This window comes from Chionomys nivalis, chromosome 9 (genome assembly GCF_950005125.1).
Source record: "Chionomys nivalis chromosome 9, mChiNiv1.1, whole genome shotgun sequence".
NCBI lineage: Eukaryota > Metazoa > Chordata > Mammalia > Rodentia > Cricetidae > Chionomys > Chionomys nivalis.
In genome coordinates this window covers 53,930,048-53,945,075 of record NC_080094.1, presented here as the reverse complement: position 1 = coordinate 53,945,075, position 15,028 = coordinate 53,930,048, and the positions used below count along the sequence as shown (strand labels likewise).

At 48.9% G+C, this 15,028-nt stretch overlaps 2 protein-coding genes across 8 annotated transcripts in view; one reads left to right on the top strand and one right to left on the bottom strand.

The window, feature by feature from the left end:
- Positions 1-459, top strand: part of Stard9 (StAR related lipid transfer domain containing 9) — a 92,208-nt gene extending 91,749 nt beyond the window's left edge. The window contains exon 17 of the transcript XR_009057700.1: positions 345-459. The gene's annotated coding sequence lies outside the window, so the exon portion shown is untranslated. The remainder of the gene's footprint in view (positions 1-344) is intronic.
- On the bottom strand, positions 256-14,883 carry Cdan1 (codanin 1). Of its 7 annotated transcripts, none has more exons than XR_009057702.1 (28): positions 14,782-14,883; positions 14,076-14,566; positions 13,324-13,895; positions 13,098-13,211; positions 12,941-13,019; positions 11,576-11,696; positions 11,306-11,415; positions 10,834-10,923; positions 10,272-10,347; positions 9,590-9,795; positions 8,994-9,114; positions 8,709-8,855; positions 8,386-8,552; positions 7,986-8,073; positions 7,676-7,765; positions 7,441-7,495; positions 7,118-7,251; positions 6,934-7,037; positions 6,351-6,509; positions 5,665-5,728; positions 5,410-5,488; positions 5,081-5,229; positions 3,614-3,721; positions 3,463-3,526; positions 3,159-3,340; positions 2,141-2,248; positions 951-1,572; positions 256-776 (listed from the first exon to the last, which is right to left on the bottom strand). XR_009057702.1 is itself a non-coding variant. In XM_057780403.1 (28 exons), the coding sequence occupies exons 1-28, from the start codon at positions 14,869-14,871 to the stop codon at positions 1,447-1,449; spliced, it is 3,699 nt and encodes a 1,232-aa protein (XP_057636386.1). In that variant the 5' UTR covers positions 14,872-14,883; the 3' UTR covers positions 256-1,446. The 7 variants fall into 7 exon arrangements, 4 of the variants coding, with proteins under 4 accessions (XP_057636386.1, XP_057636388.1, XP_057636384.1 ...); XR_009057701.1 differs by having other exon boundaries at positions 256-773; XM_057780403.1 differs by having other exon boundaries at positions 256-1,572; positions 13,324-13,493; positions 13,689-13,895.
- Between the last annotated feature and the right edge of the window lie 145 nt (positions 14,884-15,028).

Sequence of the window (15,028 nt, the reverse complement as noted above, 5' to 3'; positions counted from 1 at the left end):
GCCTCCCAAGTGCTGGGATTAAAGGCGTGCGCCACCACCGCCCGGCTAAATTTTTTTTTTTAATAAAAAGGAGTTAAGGGAAGGTGATGATTCACCAATGGGTAAGTGAGTTTAAGTTTAGAGAAGCTTAACTTTCCTTAGGTCAGAAGCCTTTTTGACAGCAGCAAACTAAGATATGCTGCATACAAATATTTTACATGTGGCTTCAAGATTTATTTATCACTGAGAACCTTCTGATACTTCCATTAAAGCCCAAGTCTTACTCCCAAAACAAAAAGCCACTATTTTTTAGGGATAAAGCACATTATCAAAATACTGTCTTCTTTTTAAATCAATGGTTCCAGACGCTATCAAAATGACTTCGTGCCAAGCCTGATGACCTGAATTTAAGCCCTGGGATCGAAGAACTGACTCCAAGAAGTTCTCCGACCTCTAGAAGTGTGCCATAGCCTATGTGCAGACATGCTAAGTGCAATAAAAATAATTTCTTAAAAATCACCTGCCCATTTGTAGAAACGAGGTCTTGACAACTATAACCCAGAAGACTGCTTTTGGTCAAAATTAAGTTCCGAGATAAATCAGACATTCCAGGGTCAACAATACAGATATCACCAAAGTTGCCAGCTGCGTGGGCCAGCCTAGGCAGCAGGGAAGATGTCGATAGTAGATGGCAGTAGTTCATAGCAGACTGTATCTCTAAGACTGGGTCTCAGCATCAAAGAATCAAACATCATGAAGAGACAAGGCAGTTCACTCACTGCAATGCACAAGGCCTGCTTTCAGAAAGGGGATAAAAGCAGGGGAAAATAGCCATCAAGACCTTGTTAAAAGTTTTATTTATAAAAGACCCAAAACCCCTAATTTTCTATACCGTGCTTGGTCTGAGGACTAAGTCCCTGCAAAGAGGTGAAGGTCCACGTAAGACCAAGTTTCACATAGGTGTGTCCTACCTTATTAATAGGCTGTCAGTATTTGGGGGTAGGGTGACAGTCCAGCTTCTGTAGGTGAGAAAATGTTGACTTCCAAATCCATGTTTTGTTAACTTTCTCAAGTAAAGCAGTCCTTTGCCTATCAAGATTTCTCAGAATAAGTTTTAAGAAATGCTGGGATAGCAGCAACTTGAGGCTTGAAATGCACTGACCAGCACACATGCATTTCATTTAGCATCCGAACGAGAAACGCCAGCCTTCCTTCTGCTCCAGGATTGGAGCCTAGGCTTTTCCACTGTGACTCTGAATCCGATTCTCCTTCTTCTAGACTTCAGGTGTTGAGGCCCTTGTCTGTGGATGCTCTGCAGCTACACACTTCCTTCACTTAGAAGCAGTAAGCCTGATTACAGGTATGGCCACTCTTGCCCCAGCAAGGTGTGCAGTGGGCTCTTGAGCCTCCTTCTGAGGCACAGGAGGCAGGTTCTGGAGTCATGCCCAAGAGGGCTGTTTCCCAGCCCTAGCTTTGGGCCAGCACTGTTCCACGGTTTGGTTGCATAAGTTCACAAGCTCTTAGCTGGGGTTCTAGCAGATGGGGCTCAGCTAAGAACAAGCGAAATAGTGTTGATAATTCTTCTGAGAAGTCCTGAAACAAGTAGAAAGGTTAAGAGAAAAGAATTCTAGATGGTCTGCCCTTTCTAAGGTAAGTCCCAAACAAGCTCTCACAGACAGTGGAGAGACTGACAACCCAGGTATTTCACCCAATGCCTCCTATGAAAAAATTGATAGAAACTGCTCAGACTAGCAAGCTAAGGCTTAAGTTCTAACAGGGAAAGTGGACTCTGACAGGAAGCTGAGGCACAAAGTCTTAATCTTATTTTATGGATACTGTTTTGCTCTCAATCACAAGAACATTTTAAACATAAGCTACAATCTGACTTTCAAGTCCTAAATATTCACTGTGCTGTGCTGCTTTCCAATCGTCCTTCTCCTTTGGTCTTCTGAGTCTCGCAAAGTAGCCACACAGATCAAACCCAATACTGGAAACACTTGGCATGTAGCTGCCAGCTATGATGGGCCCACAACTGAAATCCCAGCACTCAGCAAGCAGAAGGAATGCAAGCTTGTGGCTAGCCTGAGGTACACAGGCAATCTTTAGGACAAATGAGACATTTTCTCTCTTCATATAAGACAAAGAGATTAAGATTCCTTACCCCTGGCCACTGGGCCTCATTAAGGCTGCCCAAACAAGCTTCTATCTCCAGCTGTCCCATGAGATTCTTTTCTACCAGCTCCCGGAGTAAGAATAGTAGCAGGTCCCACTGCAAAACACCACAGAGAAGGCCAAAAGTTGTCAAGACCACACACAGTACTCTTAACAGTAGAGACTGAGGACTGGACAGTAGTCCCAAGAGAAAAGAGCTGGAGTTAGATGGCTCGGCATGCTGTTAAGGCACTTGCTGCACCTGGGCAATGGTGGTGGCATGTGTCTTTAAGCCCAGCACTTAGGAGGCAGAGTCAAGCAGACTTCTGAGTTCAAGAACACCCTGGTATATAGGGCAAGTTCCAGGACAGCCAGAGCTACATAGAGAAACCCTGTCTTAAAAAAAAAAAAAAAATTGGGATGAAACACTGAACAATGTTAAGAACATGACTTGCAGGGATGAAGAGAGAGCTCAGTAAAGTGCCTGATGTGCAAACATAATGGCCTGCATTTGGAAACCTGTGTGTGTGTTTATCTGTAGCCTGAGTGCTGGGGGAGCTAGAGATAGGGAAATTCTAGAAGCCCAGTACCCTCCTAGTTTATCCAATTAATGACCTTCAGATTTAGCATGAACAGTGCTCACTAACAAGTACAGCCCCACACATAACAGAATCCCCTTAACACACAGCACGAGTGGAGGAGCTAGGTAGGCATGATAGCTCACATCTGTAATCGGCACCTGGGAGGCAGAGGCAGGAAGAATGCTGCGGACTAGAGTGAGATCCTATTTGAAAATCCATATACATGGGCCTAGAGAGATGGTCATAGGTTAAGAGCGCTTGTTTGGCAAGTCCAATTCTCAGTACTGACATGGTGGTTCATAGCCTCCCTTGTTCCAAGGGATCCCAAAACGTATGCACACAGTACACATACACGCGTGCTGGCAAAAACTTCGTACACAAAATATATCTAACCTTCCACCCCAAAAGAAACCAAAACTACAGACAGAGGACCTGTGCCTGACTTACCTCCCTTGGCCGAGTATCTGCCAGAAGCCCCAAATTTCTTGGGCTGAGTAGAAGCTGTAGTGGAACTGGCCCCTGGAAGTCATCCTTCCATAAGGAAAGCAGCATGTGCAGAAGCCTTCGAGCCTGTCCTCGCTCTAGCCTGTGCTGTGTTGGGGGCCCTAGGATGGGGATCTGGTCTGCAACTACAGAAAGAGAAAGTTTAAATGGAGGCAGAAGAGCATGCCCCATGCTCTTAATCTTGTTTGTATCTAACCCTGGGGTTTGAGGAATGTGGCATGAGGGGTTTGATGGAAAAGAACCATACCCAGGAGGGAAGCTAACTCCACAGAGCACTTGGCCAGATGCTGCTCAGCAGTTGGGCACAGGAACTATAAGGGAAAAGTGGGAGACATGAACATCATTCTTACTAGTCTAAGGACTGGCCCTAAGCCAATGTGGCTCATGCCACATCTCACCTGGCGGCACCGCAGTGACTGGCCCAGCTGGTTTAGGAGCTGTTCCAGATGCTCTGGGGAAACTCCCTCCTCCGGGTCCCGAGGCCCCGCAGCCAGGGAGAGCACATCCTGTAGAGAGCAGTGTTGAGACTTTATGCCAGGCTGACAGAAACTTGGTTTGGGATGGAAACCAGCCGGTGGAGAGAGGCAGAAGGAAAACAGAGCCCAATAGGGTGAAGCAACTGGGTCAAGGTGTTCTTAGGGCTGAGGCTCAGGCAGTAGAGCACAGCTAGGATAAACAATTATGTTGACAACCCGGGAAGAAGATGAAGTGATTAAGCCTACAGACTGTGTGCTGCCAGAGAGCTCCAAAGATGTTACTCACCTCGAGACAAAATTATCTAACCAATTCCCAGAAGGCATCTTAAAACATTAGAGAAACTGTCCTATCTAGAGTCTTAACACCTTCTCAGACATCTCAAAATAGAAATCTTCTGCATATCGAGAAGTGTTATCTAGCCTGACACCTTTCCCTCTCCTTCCTACAGTCCCCACCGATGGACTTTGCTTTCTACTCTCTATTCTACATCTTTATTCCCAGACCACTAGATAGTATTTTAGTCCTTGGGAGTTTCAAGGCCTAAATATTGCTCCAACCATTCATCTCTGCTTTGGTACCAAAAAGGCAGTCATATAAACAAACGGATATGACTGCATTCAATAAAACTTTTATTTACAAAACCAAATCATTTTGGATCATGTTTTTTGTTTTTGCTGATTCTTCCTCTATAATAGAGTCAGTACCCCACCCTTATACCAAGGGATAATATGTAAAGCTTACACTATCTACTTGTTTTATAGATGTTTAAGACAGTCTTATTTAAGTTGACCAGACTGGCCTAGTTCTGTGATCCTCCTGCCCCAGCCTCCAGAATAGCTGAGAATCCAAGTCTCATTATTCATTAGAATGGACAGTTTATGCTTAATAGCTACCATTATCACCCACATGGAAGAATAGTACAGAAACCACATCCAGACACTGAAATGCCCCCTCCCCCATTTTTCTACTATACTTTACAGCCATTTCTACCACATATGTAAGATGCATTTAGTTAAAAACTTTAGATCTGGCCTGTTGTGACATAACACCTTTAATCCCAGTGCTGGGAAGGCAGACACAGGTGGATCTCTGTACGTCTGAAGTTAAATTGGTATGCACAGTGAGTTCTAGGCCAGCCAGAGCTATATAGTGGTACCCTGTCTCAAAAAACAACCCTTTAGATCTAACTTTTGGGGTGATTCTAGAACAAAAGTCTTAGGAAAACCAATTCAGCTTTGCTCTATGTAATCCCATTCAGTATGGCAAGAAACAGAAACCAGCCAGACAACACACAAAGCTTCTATACAAATCCTGAAGCCAATATGAAAAAAAAACAAGAAGCAGGGAGAGGGAGTGGGAAAGCCAAAGGGAGTAGGGTAGCTGTGTACTTTTATCTCGGAGATGAGGTGGGAGGGGAGGGGAGCATGGTGCTCACAGGCTCGGGAGCAGCCCCTCCGCTCCACCCGGGCAGTTGGCTCAGGACCCTGGGCACGTAGCATGCGACTCACGGCTGCTTTCACTTCCCTTCTAATCAGCGCTGCCAGGCAGAGGGAGAACAAGAATGGAGTCACTAGAGTGTCCCCTTGCATGGGCTTGCCATGACAACCCACACCTTTCACTGGTTCTAACTGGCTCACCTAATCTCCCACAAACTGCTCAATACCCTGCCCGTCTACCTTTAAAAACTAGTTTCAGTTACTCCTTTCCTAGACCTCACCTGTAATGTTGGCTGACAACCAAGAGCAGGCTTTCTCTGTCGCAAGCCCCACAGCAATGTTCTCTGCACTGTTTAGAACCTGTGGCAGAGAAGGACTGCTGAGTCAGGGATTTGAGAAGGTGGGTACAACATTAGGTGTTACAGTTCAAGACCCACCCTACCCTACAGCAGCCTCACACAGGTGCATGTGTACACATAGGAGCACATGCATGCATGCCTACTGGCCTGCTAGCTGCAGGCTTCCTTCCTACGTACAGCAGCTGGAGTTTCTTCTGGCAGCAGTGCTCGCACAGCAATGGGGCTCTTCTTTTGGCAAAACCTGAGAAAAGACAGGAGGAGGTCAACATCTAGATATTGTAGACCAACTTACAAACTAAATGTCCAAGAGCACCAGGTCTGTGACCTGAAAACGCTATCTCAGAAGGAAGTGCTGTCCATTCTCCTGCCCTACAACAGATGCTGGAGGAAGGAGAAACCCACCCATAAGCCCTATATTACACACACCCTTCCAATTTAATATCTGGACTTTGTACCCAAACACATACCCTTCAGAAAAGGGATCAGAGCAAAGAAGGGGTGGAAAGAAATGGAACAAGAGGAATGTGAAAGGACAGGAAAAAAAATCTAAAGAAAGCTGGGTGTGGTAGCTCATGCCTATAATCTCAGCACTTAGGACTTTGGGGTCAGGTCAGCCTAGAGTAAGACCTTGTCTCAGGAACAAAAAGCTAGCTGGGCGGTGGTGGCGCACACCTTTAATCCCAGCAGAGGCAGGTGGATCTCTGTGAGTTCGAAGCCAGCCTGGTCTACAAGAGCTAGTTCCAGGACAGGCTCCAAAGCTACAGAGAAACCCTGTCTCGGAAAACAAAAGAAACAAAAAGTTAACAAAAACCAAGAGGAGACTTCAGGAGATTAGGAGGGTCAAATAGATCGACAGTTCTTACTCCCGTCCCTGGGTCAATGCTTGAGCCCCATGGGGGCACAGTTGAGAACACAAGAATTCCGACAGCTGGGCTGGGTCTCCCCCTTGCTTTCTCTGCATCACTAGCTGCTCCTGAAGAAGTGACTCGGCTTGATGCACCAGATCTGCCACCAGCGTTGCCCTTTATCAGAGAGAACAAGGTTTGGGGGGGCAGTTAGCTGGGTTAAGAGGAAAGGGGCTGCAAACAGAGAAATTTGGTCAAAATGCCCTTCAAAGGATATAATTTCAGCCTCTTGACTCCCCCTCTTAGCTTGACTCTTAGCTCAGTTTGACAACTAGGTGCTAAGAATTAAAGGAAGAAAATGATAAGGGATTAAGACTAGGATTCTTGGGGCTGCAGAGATGGCTCAGCAGTTAAGAGCACTGACTGCTCTTCCAGAGGACCCAGGTTCAATTCCCAGCACCCACATGACAGCTCACAACTGTCTGCAAATCTAGTTCCAAGGGATCTGATACCTTCACACCAATGCACATAAAGTTAAATAATTCATTAAAAAAAGTCTTTAGAAAAAAAAAAAAGACTAGGGCTCTCATTCCACTCTTACTTGATATGTTTGACACAGTTCGATCCAATTCTTTCTGCCACAAATTCTACAGTCCTGCGCAGGGAGGGTGGCTGGTTGTGGAAAAAGGCCTGGGCAAGCTGAGCCTGGCAGGAGGTGGAGACAGAAGTAGTAGTACCATGAGGGCTCCCTTCTGCCTCCCCATTTCCCTACCCTTTGCTCTTACCTGCAACCCCTGGCTGGTCTTGGGAGGCAGGGTTCCCAGACTGGTGGTGGTAGTGGGAGTGATTTTCCTCACAAAACCCCCACTCCGCCCACTGCTGCCTGAAACCCAGGAAGCAAGCAGTTTCCGGAGTTCTCCTGTAGAGGATTCAAAGGTCTTAATTCCAAAATTACCACTCCCCTCTCCCAAACACCATAGCCTTTATGGAGCAAAGAGTATGAAGTGCCCAGAGAATCTAAGAACAGAGCAATGTCCTAAGGAGTCAAGTCTTCTTGGGTGTCCATGATAAGACATGCATTGACCACAGGGGAGACAGGGATGCTCACCAATGTAGGGGCAGCAGGTATACAACAGCTGCTGGTCCACAACAGGCACACTGTCCTGCGGAAGAACAGGCCAGGTTTGGAAGGGGAAGGCAGTGCCCCTTTCCTCACAAATGCACAGAAATGGGAGTCAAGCAGGAGAAACATCTTAAGTCTTTCCTAGTGTGTCTGCTGGTGGGCCTTTGTTCTAATTAATTCCTGGGATTCACATGACCCTGGTTTGACCCCCAACACTCACCAAACCATGCTCTGAAGTAGCTGTGTCCACCTCAAAGGCATCTACCTGACCATCTTCTAGAAAGAACAAATCCTCAGGAACTGTTGGTATCTGGTAAGAGGAAGGCAGTTAGAGCTCCACTGTCACTCTGAGACTTGTCATACTTTCTCATCTACTGGGGCCTCGGGTCAAGCAAGTTGTCTTCTGAAGCCATAGCAATATCCATCCCTCTCAGAACCTTCCTTTTCTGTCCCTGCCTTGCTCAGACTCTACAGCTTTCCTGCCCTGCCACAGCAGTCACCCACTACCCTATCCAGCCCATCCTATCTACCTGGAAAAGCCAGCCTAGGACAGCAAGCAGTAGCAGCTTGTTCAGGAAGCACATCTCCCCTTCATTCTCCTTCGATAAGACCAAACTCCTACAAGGTAAACAGAGGATATAAACAGACTCGTGCCAAGGATAGAAGGGAGTAAATAAAATCTATCACTGGGAAGGGAGTTCGCAAAAGCAGACCGAAATCACACTACTACTGAGAAGACAAACAGGATCTCAGTGAGGCTTGCACCTCACATCCTTCTTTGCCAGGCCAAAGGACCAAGGGAATGGAAAATAACTATCACAGTCCTGCCTCTCCTGAGGCCATTACGGTTGTGGAACCACAAAGACGTATAGATTTCTAGGCCCTCTTTATAAGTAACAGGGCTATGCAAATAAGTCTTGTTCTACTCACCGATGTAAGTGCAGCAGGAGAGTAAAGACACTCCGGTAGTAGTCCAGCAAGGGGACAATGTGGTCAGCAAAAGAGAGGAACTCCACCAGCCAGGGTACAGTGAGTACTGCCCGGCGGGCCCACAATCCCTGCTGCAGCAAAGCCCGTATATCTAGGACAGGAGGGACCTGAGAAAGCCAGGATTTTGTCAATGAGCAGGCCCTTGAACGGGGCTGACCACCCTCTAACCTGCCAGGTTTCTAGAATAGCCAAGGAAACCAGTCAGCCTCCACATTTTGCTGGTCTACCCAGGTCCTCCTTACCCAGATCTCCCATGCACTCACCTGGCTCCTGAGGGCCAGAATAGAGTCCTGAAGTTCACGGGTTGGGGGTGGTTCAGGTCCTCGGTATGGTAGGAAAGCCACAAAGCCCAGAAATTTAGCCAAAAGTCTAAGACTAAGAAGCACTACAGCAAATTGCCTCCTTTCACCCTGCATAAAGAATCAAGCGAAACAACGTCCTCTGCATAAGTCTTCTAGAACAATTTAAAATCCATTAAGTTTCCCTTAAACATATATCCTTTCCCTCCTCAATCAGATCCCATCGTCTCCCTTATTCTGTTTTCTAACCTGCCAATCCACATCTGACTCCCCATCTTCATCACCAGGCTCATGCTGAGGCAGGGGAAGGCCATTGAGTTCCCGAATCTTCAAGCTCAAACTATCCATAAGATGCTGATTAAAATGGAAGCTTGGGTGGGGGAAGAGCAAAAGATAAAATAAAAAAAAAATCACTGAAATATGTTGAAGAAGAAGAAGAAAAGAAGAAGAAGAAGGAGGAGGAAGAAGGAGGAGGAAGAAGGAGGAAGAAGGAGGAAGAAGGAGGAAGAAGAAGAAGGAGGAGGAGGAGGAGGAAGAAGAAGAAGAAGAAGAAGAAGAAGAAGAAGAAGAAGAAGAAGAACAACAACAACAACAACAACAACAACAACAACAACAACAACAGTGATTAGAAGAGGTACCCCAGAAAGGACTCACAAGGAAGATGGGGAGGCTAAAGGACAATGGTATTACCTATGTGGGTGCAAGAACCAGAAGGTGAGAGCCAGCAAATATAAATGACCAAACACAGAAATCACTTCCAGACGTGTCCAATGATTTGCCCTCTGGGGAAACCAAACCTTTCCTGGTCTCAGTCTTTCTCCTGGTGTGACACAGGAGAACCTTACCTGCTGGCACTCATGATGAAATCCCTGAAGAAGCCTTGACAGCCTGGGAAGGTGGGGGGTGGGCAGGGTCCCCCGCTGCTCTGAGGGGCTACAAGGCGTTCTTGGAGCTGCCGCAACCGTCCCAACTTGTCAGCCCCTAACATATTCAATACATCTGGAGCTTCACCCAGGACGGATCCCCCAGCACTGCCAGGGCTCTGACACATCTGAGATGTCCACAAAGGGAGGAGAGATAAAAAACAAAAACAAACCCATGAGAAAGAAAGACTAAAAGTAAGGAAAAAATGGGCTTAGGATATAGCTCAGTGGGAAACACTTGCCTAGCATGAGTGAGACCTTAGGTATGAAAGAAAGAAAGTAACAAGCACTATGGAGGGTTTATCTTCTTAACTGAAAGGAGAAGAGACAGAAACTACAAAGCAACATTTACCTCAGGTCACTAGAAGTAGAATTTGAAAGGATCCTGACTATTAAGCTCTCTTGGTACCTTAGCACAAGTCAAGAAAGGGATGGTAGTTGAGAGGTTAGGTAAGGGCATGAGGTCAGAGAAGGCAATTTCAACTACCAAAAGTAGAAAACTTTTAAATTAAGCCAGAATCTAGCAGGTGGTCCACCTGGTCCCTAGTGCTAGCCTTGATCTATCTAGCTGCCCACATCTTTTGGCTGCCGCTGCAGTTGTTACCTGGAGAAGCTGTTTTTGGAAAAGCCGGACAAAGTGGCTGTGGCTGCAGGCTGCTGACAGTTGACTCATCATGGCTCTGAGGAGTAAGGGGCAGATATACAGCACATGGGAAGGAGATTAAACAACATATTCTGGCTGTTTACTGAAGACTGCCAGGAGGCCCACACAGAAGAAAGTAAGATGTGTTCCCTTCATCACCAAGATTCCTCCAGGCTAGACAGACTTAACCCACCAAGAAGTGCCCTCTCAGATCTTCAGGCCATGCTCAGTGACAGTGAACTCCGTGCTCAATGTGAGAGGGAGACAAGGACAAAGGACACTTGGTCAACAACCTGGTCATCTGCCTATGCAGCCTGGATCTATGAGCTTTGTCCCTTCCCAAGCATTTGCCACTGAGTATGACAAGCTACAGAGAGAAATCCTTTTTCAACTAGATAGTTACCAACAACTAGAGACTGAGGAAGACACAGGGCAAAGCTTCCCAACAATCACCTTAAACATCACTGGGTTGCTGCTCACTGTCAGAGCAAGGAGACAAACTGAGCAAGGGCAGAGCACCCACCTGATCCTGCTACCCAAGCCCTTCTCAAAATCCCAGCTGGGTTCCTCATGGTGATCTTCCCACTCTCGAAGCACCTCATAGAACACATCCCTGAAAGATATGCAAGCTTGATCAGCTGAATCCCTGTTGCCTTTCACCCACTTCCCACAGCACTTTCCCTTGCTTGGAAGGTTTAAGATAGGCCTACCCACAGCCCATCCTTAACCTCCATAGTTCTCTACATGATGATATGTTACAGACCCAGCAGCAGCACATCATAGGCATCTGTGGACAGGGAAAGTTGACCCTAAGATGGTTGGCTAAGCTCAGGGATTCAGGTCTGTGGACATGAAACAGAATGAAGCCAACAGGCTTTATGATGACTGTCAGAAAAGGCCTGACAGTACTAACCCACCACTTTTAGCGCCTAAGTCCTTCTTCTATGACAGTAAACTGTTTTCTATTCCCTCCTCAACAGGTCCCTTCTTTTCACCTCTGTTTTTTAAAAGTATGAAAGGCTCGATCACTGGAGAAGTTGGCACGATTGTCAGTTTCTGGCTGAAAGGAGACAGCTTGAGCAGAAGGTGGTATCACCAGAGAGACCTAAAACATACCAACAACATTAGGAAATAAGACCTGCTGTAATCATGTTAGAAGACTTTACTCTTATTCCTGTCCAGAGTTAACCCACCTGACAGCACCATGAAGATTGTCTGAATTTACAAAACGTCTAGGCTACTAGGAACCCAAGTGGAGTGACTACCTTGGCAACACTGCCTTCATAAGCAGCTCGGAGGCGGCCTTGCAGAGCTGGAGAGAAGCACATCAGCCGCTCATTCTCAGCCAGCAGTTTCAAGGTCCCTTTGTCCAGGTAGGAGAGAACTCTGCAAAGACAGGAGCACATATGACTGAGACTGAATCACAGGCTACAAGTACAAAGTACACCTGACACACAAGGCAGTGTTTAAGCCTAAGTATGGCAAGGTTATAAGCTAAGGATTAATTTGATGAAGGTAAAGGGGGAAGAATAAGACCTCATGGAGCTGAGATCGAGAGAGCAAGCTAGGAACATAGACATAGCTACAAACATAAGTCAGCCTCCTTGTCTAATTATTACTGTTCTTTCTTCGTCTTTTTTTTTATTTTTTTATTTTTATTTTTTTATTTTTTTAAATATTTATTTATTTATTATGTATACAATATTCTGTCTGTGTGCATGTCTGCAGGTCAGAAGAGGGCACCAGACCTCCTTACAGATGGTTGTGAGCCACCATGTGGTTGCTGGGAATTGAACTCAGGACCTTTGGAAGAGCAAGCAGTGCTCTTAACCGCTGAGCCATCTCTCCAGCCCCCCTTCCTTCGTCTTATACAGGGCTCTCTACATGGCTGGCAAGCGCTCCACTGATTTATAGACTTAGGCCCTTTGTCCCCCCCCCCCCTTTGGTATTTATTATTTGAGACTGTATCTCACTAAGATTCAAAGCTGGTTTTGCATTTTCTGCAACCTGAGCCGGTTTTTTTTTCTTTTTTGGTTTTTCGAGACAGGGTTTCTCTGTGCTTTTGGAGCCTGTCCTGGAACTAGCTCTTGTAGACCAGGCTGGCCTCGAACTCACAGAGATCCGCCTGCCTCTGCCTCCCGAGTGCTGGGATTAAAGGCGTGCACCACCACCGCCCGGCTGGAACTAGCTCTTGTAGACCAGGCTGGTCTCGAACTCACAGAGATCCGCCTGCCTCTGCCTCCCGAGTGCTGGGATTAAAGGCGTGCGCCACCACCTTCCGGCTGGGCCGGTCTTTTAACTTGCAATCCAGGCTTGGCACCAGACTCAGCTATTTAATTTCTTTAGGGGAGAAACTCACAGCCTTGTTACAGGTGCCTTTAGTTCTAGTACTTGAGAGGCAGAGGATGGCAGATCTATGCAGGTTCAAGGCTATTTTGGTCTACAAAGGGAGTTCAAGGCCAGCCAAGGGCTACATAGTAAGCCTCTGTCTCAAAAAAACCAACCAACCAGAAAATAGGTGAAAAAGGTCTAGGGCCATAGGATCTGTGTTAAGCACAATCATGCATCCCGAATGGCTAGAAGCAGACCTACATGAGACTAAACACACCGCCTCAGCTAGGAAAACTCACTGAAACTGGTGCTCCAAAACCTGCACTGCAAAGAAGACGCAGTCATGGATGCTCTGAAACAGGGGCGTTTCCAGGGGATCTAGGACAACAGCAAATGATTAGTTAGAACTATCCCAACTGCAAACCTCAGTTCTCAAAATAAGACTTGCTTACTGACCTAGGGTGCTCTGACTTGAGTCAAGGTCACTATTCTTGGTGGCCACCATTCTCCGGGCAGTAAGGAGCTGAAGGACGAAGAAAAGCTCCAAGAAAAGGTTTGGTACCAGGTTCTCTAGATATTAAAAAAAAAAAAAAAAGCCATAACATTGGGCACCACTGACAACCAGGCTCTTACCCTGTAGTTGGCAAGCATACCCACCGCAGCTCCCTCTGCTCTCACTCACCAGCAATGCACGAGGAGTAGATAAGGGCTACCAGTTCCAGGCGCTGTCGAGAAGACACTCGGGCTGGGTCAGCAGGTTCTGCTGTGAGGCTTCCCGTCCGACTGGGGATGGGAGACCCCAACTCTGGGATGGGACAGGCCAGGGTAGGTGACGGCTGCAGCTGCGTGGAGCTACGTGAACAGAGGGATGGCAGGATTACTCCGCCTGGTTTTCCAGCGACAATCATACTCAGGTTCTGCCAAGAAGATATCAAGAGCCCAGGAAGCAAACCCAGAATCCCCAAGGGAGAAATCAAGTTCAGGAAAAATCCCTGCAAGTCCCGCACAAGAGGGAAGCTGACATCCCAGGTGGCGGCAAAGCCATACCGCGCCTTCCTGAGCATCTCCCGCTCCTCTTGCAGACTTCTGCACCCTGGGGGAAGGCCAAGGCCCCAAGGGCTAGTGTCCAGGGCTGAGGGTTGGGAACTGGGGACACAGCTGATTGGGGGTGAGGTGAAGCAGGTCTTGGGCTTGGAAAGCGACCGCTCTTCGCTCACCGGAGTTGGGTTGATCCTTCGAGAAGGCTTCGTCCTACTGAGAGTAATCACAGGTTTTTCTCACATCAGCCCATTCACAACAGCAGGGCCCCTTTCAACCGCCCCCACCTGCGGCCCCTCAGCTTCTTCCCTCTCAGCCTTCTAACCATCGCACGTTCTACTGTGGGGCGCCCAGCCCCGCCTTAGCGAATGTCTTGCAATAAGGGCCGATTCTCACCCTGCAGGGCCGGGAGGAACGGTGCCTACGGGAGGGAACTCCTCCAAGTTGCTGAGGTTTGGCGGATCAGAGAGCGAGTGTCTGGGGCTACCGGGGCTGCCTGAGCCCCGAGGCTTCCGGCCCCCGACCCAGGGCGGGCTCTCGCCGCTGCTCCCCTCGTCCGGGCCCCCGGGGCCGCGACCTCCTCGTTCGCGGGACGGCCCCGGTCCCGGCCCCCGCCTGCGGCCCGCACGGCGGGCCAGGGGCGCCTCGGCAGTGGTGCTGAGGGGCTCGGCCGCAGGAAAAAGCTGGCTGCGCGCCCCACGGCCACCCCGTGGCGGGGCCCCCGACCTCCCTGGCAAGGCGGCCGAGGTGCCCGGGGTCTTGGCCGGGGTTGAGGGGCCCTGCGGGAGGACGCGGCTGCTTTGCTCCCTCAGGAAGTTCAGCAGGAACGGCACGAATTCCTTCCGCAGAGGCCGAAGCGCGCTCAGAGCGGCCACCTCGGAGTTATCCTGGGGAAGAAGCAGAGGTCGCGAGGCGAAAGGGTCAGCTGACAGCCCCGGCCGCCAGTCGCTCAGGCCGCAGGGTGGGCGGCCCGGCAGTGGCGCCCAGAGAAGCGCCCTAGGCGCGGGCCGTCAACCAGGGCCGGCTGGGAGAAGGGACTGAGGCAGCGTCCCCCGCGGGAAGCGCATTCCAGACAGGCCTGAGGGCGCGTCGGCACTGTTACCTCCGAACTCGGGGTGCTGCGCGCGATCCACCGCACGGCGGCTGCGACCGGCACCTCTTCGCGCAGTAGCGACTCCAAAACGGCCGCCATCCCGGTCCTGGCGCTCTGAGGCTACTGCGCAGGCGCAGACGCATCACGGGCGGCCGGGAGGGGCGGAGCCGGCGGCCCGGAGCGACCGTTGGGCGGCGGGGCGGGGCCTTGCGGGGTGGGGCCTGGCTCTGGCCGCCCGGGAAGGTTCTCGGCGCTC